The sequence below is a fragment of the Melanostigma gelatinosum genome, assembly GCF_949748355.1.
Source record: "Melanostigma gelatinosum genome assembly, chromosome: 1".
In the NCBI taxonomy this organism is placed as follows: domain Eukaryota; kingdom Metazoa; phylum Chordata; class Actinopteri; order Perciformes; family Zoarcidae; genus Melanostigma; species Melanostigma gelatinosum.
The window spans coordinates 30,647,503-30,657,928 of NC_136634.1; the positions used below are offsets into that span (position 1 = coordinate 30,647,503).

Sequence of the window (10,426 nt, forward strand, 5' to 3'; positions counted from 1 at the left end):
ACGTTACTACTACTAGACTTCTTGAATATAGATATACCCAAATTTTATATATATATAAAATGTGGGTAGTGGGTCTCGGCTTGTCATTAAGGGGTGATGGTGGGTCCCGCAGCCAGACCAGTTGAGAACCACTGCTCTAGATGACTTTATACATTAAAAAAAAATCCAATCTGTATTTGTGGAACAAATTTAAAACTGAATTTAACTCAACTTTTAAAAAGTTGTTTTTACCCTCTCTTGAAGTCAACAGTAAATCATTTTATTTTTGCATCCACCAAACAGTTTCCTGTGTTTAATTCGTTCCATTTTTTGCGAGTCAGCGATTCAAAAGCAGGTTTCTCCTCTGTGGCTCTGGTGTTTGTTGCTGAGCAACATTGTGTCTTCAAACACAACCTGAACTCTTGTTGTGTAGCCTACCTTTCCTCCTGGCCTCCTTTGGAACAGTTTAAGAGAATAAGAGCCTCTCGTTACTGCACCCTGTGATATCACACAGCATCTCTGCATTGCGGATCACATTTCATCGTACTGTTTGTCTGTTCTCTTTGTTCCCAGTTTTGTTTATTCTATTAACTGTCAACAGAGCGGTGCTGTAAAAGAGCATGTGTGTGCTCAGCTGATTTGTATTTAAAAGGGCTAAATAAATACAACTGGAGGTGAATTTGGAGTCGCTATGATGTTGTTTTCCCACGATTTGTTATTTGTTGTTGTTACATTGCATTAGTTAATGTCACAGACAAAGCATTATGTTGCAATCTCGAGAAAGGGTTAAACTCACAGCTAATGGAGCGGTCATGTTGGTTAGAATCAGCATGATCGACACAGGAAGGAAAAAGACAGAATGAAGTGTATGTGTATTTTTCTCAATAGATCATAACTGTGTTCCAGTTGCACATTACATACAACACTGATGGTGGAAGAAGTATTCAGATGCTTTACTTGAGCAAAAATACCAACACTGCAATGTAAATCAATGTAAATCACATTGCAATTAAAAGTCCAGTATTCAAAATGTAGCTTAAGTAAAAGTACAGTACTGTAATAAAGTACTCATCAGACACAATGGGCCCTGTCAGTGTTACTTTACTATACATTACAATGCTGGTGTATTGTTACTAATGTATATACGGTACATCATCTTTTATTAGCTGATATACTGTTTGTATATGATATATTCATCCTTTTTTCATTATAGAGATTTAAAGGGTTGTCTTTCTCTACTGTGGGAGGCTGCAGGACTTTCTCAAAATCCACCAGAGAATAAACACTTTGAAAAGAACAAACAGGATTGTGACTCAGTTCAGGTGTGGCATAATGAGTGCCACACCTGGCCCGAATCCCATTGTGTGGCCATGACTGTGCGGCCGCCTCCATCTTGCCCTCAGTGTGTTGGAGTGGAGATCGTTCCTCACGGTGTGCAGAGTGCTTTGTGTATTTTCTGGACTTCCCAGCTTCATTGCGGCAGGCATCAGGAAAACCGTCTCGTGGGAGCCGCTGAAAGGAACTCATGAAAACTTAATGCAATGTGTCCTCATGAATTTTTAAGAGGCCCCTCTTCCCATTGTGCTGCTAATGTGCGGGGTGGTTATACAAACAGGACATGCTGATGTACGGTGCTGAGTGCAAACTCACCAGCGAGGCAAAGCGTCATCTCCTGTCAGCCCCGTGAGGAACAACACACAGTGACACCTCAGCACACACACACACACGCACACGCACACACACGCACACGCACACGCACACGCACACACACACACACACACACACACACACACACACACACACACAGTCAGCTACAGTGGCACCTCTTGTCTGGATCAAGTGAGCCACTGACACTTTTGATAAGTTTTGATTGAATGCCTGACTGGATCTGGACCTCAGCAGGATTTCATGCGTGTGTGATATAGTTTGAGAAAGAGACAGAGTGAACATTTGGCATCCATAGAACATGCATTGGCAGATTTGTAGGTGTATTGTGTGTATTTATGGTCATTTTGTTTGTCTTTGTGGTCGTTTTGTGTCTCTTTGGAGACTTGTTGTGTCTCTTTGTAATCATGTTGTCTCTTTGTCGTAATTGTGTGACTCTTTGTAGTTGTTTTTTTCACTTTGTAGTCATTATGCATCTCTGTGGTTTTCTGTCTCATGTTGTGTCTCTTTATAGTTGTCTATCTGTGGTCATTTTGTGTCTCATTTTGTGTATTTTTGTAACTGTAAAGTGTCTCTTTGTTGTCACTCTGTGTCTCTGTGTAGGTGTTTTGTAACTTGATGTAGTCATTTTTTGTCTCTTTGTAGTTGTTTATTGTCTATTCGTGGTCCTTTTGTGATCATTTTGTGTCTGTTTGTAGTCTTTTGTATTTCATTTGTCTCTTTGTCGTCATTTTGTGCCTCTTTGCAGTTTTTTTTGTGTCGTTGTGGTTGTTTTGCCCCTTTTCATAGTTTTTGTGAGTGTCTTTGCAGCAGTTTTGCATCCCTTTGTAGTTGTTGAGTGACATTATGTAGGTGAAGGCCGGGGGGGGGCCTTCACACTTTGGGACCCTGGGCCTTTTCTCAATATGCCCATTCAGTAATCCATCAGTGTCAACATCATGTCCGTGTGATTGCACAAAACTATTCCAACAGCAGGTTCGCTCACAGACCACATTTCATGCATGTCATGAAAAAGAGAGCATGGAACAAACACATTACATCCTCTGGAGCTCCACGTTCCAGACACTCTTCAAGCAATCACAGACTTATTTACCATGTATTAATTAGCGACTGACATTGCACTGTGGGACTACCAAAAATACTTCATCTTTGAATTACAAAACTTGATAAAAAAATTTAAATATAATTGAGTGTGTTCAGTACTTGTATAGAACTTGCTTTGTGACTCAGAGTTAATAATAACCTAAAAACAAAGAAATTATGTGAAAATGAGTAAAAGATGTAGATTGTACTGCAAATCAAATAAACAATCTTTAAAAATATATATATATCAATGCAGTTCATGCATATATTTGGACAATATGGACCACCGCTAAAATGTATTAATAAAATGTATTAATATTTCCAAGTTAAACTATTTAAGCTCAAAAAGAATTTGTAAGAAAGCTGATTTTGCCCCCTTTATGCATATCATCTTTTAAGTTCCCACTGATTGCATGAATGTATTTAGTTCCAGTTACACCCATGTAGGTCAGGGCCTCTAGTGGCAAAAAAAAATCAATAGTAATGCTACAAAAAGGGTTCATGTTGTAACCTATGAGGAAGCGCAAAGCGGGCGTGACTCAGAGAGATCACGTTGCTCTTCATACAGTCACCCTTCCCTCGGGACAAACAGAGAACCGGGCGGCCCCCTCCTCTCTGCGAGCGGGGCGGCCACAGGAGTTGAAAACACGGCAGCACCGACTGAGGCTCTCAGGCCTGACCACATTCAAGCCCGGCCTGGAGGCGTTACAGCTGTGCTACATTCCTAAGAGCCCAGTCTGATCTGCTGGGCCAAACACAGCAGGTCTGAACACTCTTTTTTTCCCCACTGCAAAAAAAACCTTCAGAAAGTTAGTGAAAGCATGTAAAAAGAAGAGAAAAGAAAGTCTGCTGATCTTGACGCATAAACAGGAAGTGCAGTCTTTACATAAAAATCCCTTCCCCTTCGTTCACTGAAGCTGTTTCTTAAGACAGAAAATAGGAAGGTTGTTGTGCTGATTTCTGAACAATGAGCTCATATTCTGAATGTTGAACCAACTGATCATTTACTTTAACACGAGTACAGATAAATCCTGGACCTCGTTCCCTGGTACAATAGGTTACTAAACCAAAGGCATGGTAGGCCTACACACCGGCCTTCTGCATGGCTTGTTTTTCACACTTTCTCGAAATCTCCTCGTCCCGTGGTATTTCACAGACATCTTCCTTTTAAGTCTGGTTTTCATTTGTCCCTTGATCTCTTCACCAATCTTTTTCATATCTTATCTCAGTATTTAGGCTCACAGTTTTGGTTTCATTTGCCAGATATCTGCCACCGGCCGCACAAAGGTGGTTTGTGGTGCTTGAAGCAGTAAAATCTAAATTTGCAAAACCCTCTACAGCAATGTCTTTACCGGAAACAATGTTCTTGGTACCCTACAGAACACACTGTCAACCCACAACTGAAAGCACTTTGTACCAAACAAATAGTCCCTTGGAACAAACTGTTAATGTGTTCACTGGGTTATGTAAAGACACTTTAGTGTTGAGCTCCACCTTTTTATACTTCAAGCTGCATAAACTCAATTCCATTCACCTCCATTGAAAGAATACTCTGACGAGTAAGTCTTGCATTCAAGACATTAACAATACACATTTAAAGGTTGAAGTTGCAGGTGGAGCTGATAGAAACAATTACATTTACTATTATAATAGTAATTTATTACACACCAAGGCCATCTACTTCAGTAAAGCTTTATAAAATGTAAATCTGCAAAGTAACTTTAGCTGTCAGACAAATGTAATGCAGTAAAAAGTATGTTTTCAATTAGTGGAGTAAAAGTAGCATTCATTTGAAATACTCAAGTAATAAATTAGAACCTGAGAATTATTGCTACGACAGTACACCAGTTTGTTTGTGTGTACTGGCCCTTTAAAAAGTCATCCAGTAAGTGTAGCCATGTTGGATTTGTTGATTACGCCACCTTTTGTCAGACCCATTCACAATACTACGTAGCCTGAATGGAAAACAAGTACAACATTTGATTCCACTTGATAGTGTACGTTTGTGTTTCATTCCGGTTTCAGTGGAAGGTTAAGTTTCTCCTGTGAGTGTCGCTACTGTTTTTTTTGTCTTTTTCCTTTTTTTTAAATCGAAAAATTTGAATTTCAACACATACCGTGAAGCCGTTCTTTCAATACACAAAACGCCAAACAACTGTTCCGCCGTCTGTGCGCTGAAAGGAAACCGTCACAGGATGGTATTCTAGTCTCACTCTTTGTGCAACATTCAGCCTGTTAACTCTGTCTATATTAACACTGACTTGTTAGACGCATTTCTTAGCACACACTCTTAACAAACAGAAGCCTGCTTTAACAATGTTTTTATTTACTTTTTCTTCACTTCTTCTCGCTAATATTCAAGTACATGGATTCGCAGATTCAGGAGACACAATCAGTGGCAAATACTTTCATAACATAATCATGTTCCTGTTTGATTACCCCCAGGTAATACAGGGCAGATTCCACTTCACCCCAAAAACGTCTCTCCCCCCCAACCAGGCTAAGACACATGGACCTCTTGTAAACATGATGCAAATCGATCTTTGCTTTTTGATTCCAAAAAGTAATCTGGTACAAAAATATCTTTTCTTTTATAGGTGTGTCTCTTCTTAGGAATATTTACACTGAGTACCTCACAGTATAATCTGATTTTAAAAAGTACATACTGTAAAATAAACACAAAAGGGGGGTCTGAAGAGGGGTAAAAGGCCTTTGGTTTTCATGAAAAATACGAAAACAACGACAAAACACAAAAAAAGTCCATTCGCTGTCAGGTGCACCACAATGGTGATGACTGGACTTGTGGTTGTCGCGCGTCTCGAAGACAAGACTGCAGGGACACCAAATGTGGAAAGAGTTCATTCTTCAAAAAGTTCTGAACAAAGAAATAAAAAAAAAAGACAGCGGCTACAATCAGGCGTCACTCCTGGGGACGGCAGATCCGCACAACCTCCGCTTGGCAAAGTAGCCCAGGACTATGAGCAGCATCTCCGAGGTGCTGCTGAGGGCCACGATGAAGGGCGCCTGGGATGCGAAGTCGGCCTCCGCCTGGCGGAAGGACAGCTGCATGACAGCGAGCGCCAGCAGGCTGTTCTGGACGCCCACCTCGATGCTGACCGTCTTCCTCAGCGACGGGGCGAGGCCCGCCAGCTTGGCCAGGACGGCACCGACTACCAGCCCAAGCAAAGGCACCGTGACCCCGACCGCCACGATTTGGGGCCTGACGTTGGCTAGAATGGACGCGCCCATCTGATAGGCCATGAAGATGCCGCCGACGATGAGCGCGAAGCTGAAGGGCCGTATGAGCGCCAGCAGGACGCGCGTGAGGGCGGGCAGGCGCAGCTTGACCAGCATGCCCAGCGAGATCGGGATGGCGATGAACAGGAGGGTGCCGAGGATCTTCACGAACGGCACGTGCAGGGCGGCGTGCACGCCCAGGAGCCGGCCATACAGGGCAGAGGATAGGGGCATGGCCGCTGCCGCCACCACCGTGGAGACCAGGGTCATGGAGATGGCCAGGGTGACGTCTCCGCCGAGCAGCAGGCTGTACAGGTAACCGCCCCCGCCGCCCGGGGCCGAGCAGGTGATGACCAGGCCCAGGGAGAGCGCTTTGGGCAGCGAGGCCAGCCGGGAAACGCAGTAGGCATACAGTGGCATCACCAGGAACTGACCCAGCACCCCCAGGAGCAGCGGCACCGGGCTCCTCAGTAGGCCCCGCAGCACCTCCACCTCCACCTTGCACCCAAACGCACACTTGTTGACGAAGATGAGGGGCAGCAGGGCAAACAGCACAGGGTTCTCAGAAAAATGGGACATGCCGCCGGACTGGACCAGTCGAGTGGCCGGGTCATCGTTGCCGGGCGCCACTCTGATGGAGTAATCCGTCCTCTCTTCGATCAGAACCGGCTCCGAATCCTGGTCCTGGTCCAGCAGCTGGATCTGCAGCTGAGCCCGGCCTGGGAACCCGGAGCGAATGCTGATAACGTAGCTCTTGGCCGTGGCTGCGTGGCCGCTGTCCGTCACATTGAGTATGGAGAGGACCTCCGGGTCCAGGGAGCGGACAGTCACCGTCTGCTTCCAGCTCTGGCGGCCCTTCCTGCTCGCCGCGGCGCTCCGGTACTGGCTGGCGATTACAATCACGCCGTTGGTGTTTTCAGGAAACTCGAATTCCTGCGACGACCCGTCCCCGATAGTGATATATCTGATGCCGCTGTCGGCCGTCAGGTTAGTGTCGTTGCTGCTGTCGACGGTTAGGTTTCCGGTGGCCCACGCCCGGTCCGCTCCGCCGATAATAAGGAAGAGACAACAGAATGTAAATAGCGTCCTCATCTTATTGACGGACAGAGGGCGGAGGGGCGCCACAGAGACACGCTTCTCCCCCGCGAGCGGCCTCCCCAGACGGTTACACCGCCGCCCTGTTACACCAGGACGGTAAACTTCTCATTCTAGTCTCCGGTACAGAACAACAGCGTTGGCAGCCGGCTCCACATCTCGTCTGGTTCCCATTTTCTTGCTGCCTTTATACCGGAACCTAAACATCACCCCGCCCTGTCCTGTCAGAGCCCACAGCTCTATGGCAGCAGCCCCCTCGGGCACACAGGAACACACGCTCGCACAGGTCTCTCTCGCAGCGTCCCCTTTTTTCTACTCGATGCGAAGGTGTCCGTCTCGGTGAACCGAAGCCTCGCCTAGTCCTCCGTTTTTATTGTCTCCCTGGTTTGTGATAACGGAGAGCATCGTAGCTCGGCTGCCGTTTGCTCGCTGCTCAGATTTCGTTCAAGCTAGCGAGAGTAAAAGTCTCACTTCCGGTCTGGAAATTCCAAAATAAATCACTTTATCTTCGAGCAACATTGGTTGGACGCAACAAAGCGTGTAATTTATGTTTGTTATATGGTCATTTAATTGATTGCAAATTTCACTGGTAATTTACACCACCAAGGTCCTGGATTACTTACTAATTTTGATTTGTGTGTCAAAATATATTTTGAGGTTGTTTTTATATTGTGCTCACGTGGTGAAAACTCCTAAATAAAGAGCTGTGTTCATTACAATTACGACAAATTAACAAAAATTAGCCGGAGTTGGCAGCCCACTGGTTGCATTGGACTTTATGGGAATTTAGAGTCAACAAGGTACATACAGGTGTTACAGAGGTCGGTGGGAGTCATTATTTAAGAGGGGTTTGGTAATTCTCATAATTGTATCAACTTTGTATTACATTTTGATTGAGAGAACTGAGCATAAAAAATCCATTTACATCATTCTCTTGTATTGTATAGTATGTCATGCATGGTCCTCCAGGCGGCCCAAAAGCTCCAGTCTTGTGTATCAACTGGTTTGTGCTAGTTTATCATCAACTAACACGACAAGGACCTTAAAATGGCTCCTGCTTTATCGATTCAATTCAACACAACTTGATTTATGGCTCTAAGGGTAATTGTTTGCAGCCGCTCAAGCGTATGCTATTCATAGAGTTTGTAAAATGTTTTTCGACTAAACATAGACTGGCATCATAATCAATGTTTTCTTGCCTGGTATTGTTTCTCAAATTATTACTTACTAAATGACAAATCGTATACGTTTCAATTGCTTAATGAAAAACCCCACTACTTCCTGTCTCTGTCTGGGTAACCCTGACTACCTTGACGTAAACGTTTATTAATCCAATCGGAGCGGCCCAAAAGCGTCAACTCTCCGCGTCCCTCAGCCAATGCGCAGGGGCGGTCACATGGGAGAGGGAACACTGTGATTTGTAGGGGGGGGTAAACCAGGGATTACCCATCACACACAGACATTTATTTTACCCAGACACACGCACTTCATTTCCTGACCAAAGTGAAATGGCGGAATCCTTAGAAATGAAAAAACATGATGATTAAGTGATAGTTAAGCAGATAATAAAGCTTGTTAAGAGTCATGAACGACACATGTACGATGTTGATAATTCAATACTCACAAGTTAATCATTTGGAATCTATTCCTTTTAAATAATATTCATAATGAAATGATATATAGATATATCACATCAGGCTATAAACGAACTACACCACGGTCACATGAGTATGAACCACAACAAGGCTGTGAAAGCGAACCAGTCAGTGTGAGGATGTTTTGTAGTCTCATTAGACTTGAAAACTTAAAAATTCACGTGCCATATTTTATATCATAGCACAAATGGTTAAAATCTCTTCAGCTTGTGTTAACCACAGACCTTATTTCAGACATCAACCAAAAGCCTATTAAAAATAACATTGACTTCGAAATGAGGGAACTCGTGCAAAAATACTGACTCATTTCCAGGTTTTAGGAGTCATTCATGCAGCACTTTGTTAAATCACAGTATTTATGTGAATATACTAATTATATTCTCATTATTTTGCTCTTGTAATTCGTTTTTAATGGCTGCCATGTGTCATGTGATTTGCCTTTGACTGTAATCATTTTTTTCTTTTTCTAAAAATCAGAAACTGGCAAGAGTTTGCTCGATTTTAAATATCATCCAACCTAAAAACCCAGTTGCTAACTCGTTTCTAATGAAAGTAGCTGAGTATCTGTGTTGAATTTAGTTTGGTAGGGTCCATCCCTCCTTAACACCGCTTCCAGCTCGTCTCTCACTTTCACATTCTCTGTCTTATTGTCTTTTACAAACATTGAAACTGTAGGCCTATTGCCCTCTTAATCCAGACTTTCCCTGTCAGTTTCAGTCCCGTGACCTTTGATCCCTGTAGCATCTTGTGACACCCATCGATTGAGCTCACGGCAGACACACTCACTGAGCAGTTTCCAGTTACAAAGTAGGCTGTTGCTTATTTGTCATACACCAACAGCAGACACAACCGGGGAAACCCTGCTGCTCATCTCCTGGTCGAGGCTTTGAAGGGGAACTCCATTCCGTCAGCATAACCCTGCAGAGGATCCTTTTTATAGCAACTGTGCTCCTGCTGGAAGTCACTCACATATTTAAAAAGCCATTTTCAATTCATAACCCTCCGGTATTCTTCCCAGGAGGGGGTCAGTGAGGTCACTGGGTCGATATTTTCCAGTGCAAATGCCACCTGGGCTTACCCAGGATATTAACTGTGTGAATATCAGTCCCGGGACGGCCTTGTTCACTGTCTATTGTCTTGTCATGAGTTGTGCGCCCTCCTTCTGTCAATGCGGCTAAGTCGAGGCTTCCAGAAAAAAGACAAGGCGGGGGAGTCCACACAGTGGAAACACTCAGTGCACGCCAAGGCAACCTGCTGGGACGATCGCACCGGCCCCCTTCTTTGACATTTCACGGAGCGACAGCCAGTTGTTAGGGAGGCTGCCAGGCACGCACATTATGTGCTGCTCCCCTCCCAGGGCTGTCTCATTATTTACCCACCGAATGATAATTTACCTCATGACTTATTTCGCGAACAGAGCAGGAGAGGGACAGAGAAAAAAGGGAAGAGACATGCATAAGGCCTCTCAGTTACATTCCACCCCCGCTCATCTTGACACTTTTCCCAGTGATGGCCTTGGTGAGAAATTACAGGATTCTGTTTACCCGGAGAACACAGCTTCCTGTATTTGCCTTTTGTGTGCGAACACACCGCATCTGTGTGAATATTCATGAGCCAAACTCGGGGCAGTGGTTTTGATTGGCCTTGCCTCATGTTGCAAATGAGTTGAGAGCAGGCGTGATGACTCATCCGAAAGAGCCCTGTCCTGAAAT

General features: G+C 44.3%; 1 protein-coding gene across 1 annotated transcript; it reads right to left on the minus strand.

Moving 5' to 3' along the window:
* Positions 1 to 5,056: 5,056 nt before the first annotated feature.
* Positions 5,057 to 7,496, minus strand: slc10a3 (solute carrier family 10 member 3). The gene has a single exon (XM_079270158.1). The coding sequence runs from the start codon at positions 7,054 to 7,056 to the stop codon at positions 5,641 to 5,643; it is 1,416 nt and encodes a 471-aa protein (XP_079126284.1). The 5' UTR covers positions 7,057 to 7,496; the 3' UTR covers positions 5,057 to 5,640.
* Positions 7,497 to 10,426: the final 2,930 nt, after the last annotated feature.

What these genes read in the sequence shown, in the direction of transcription:
- slc10a3 (XM_079270158.1), bottom strand. Translation starts at nt 7,056, where the DNA reads ATGAGGACGCTATTTACATTCTGTTGTCTCTTCCTTATTATCGGCGGA.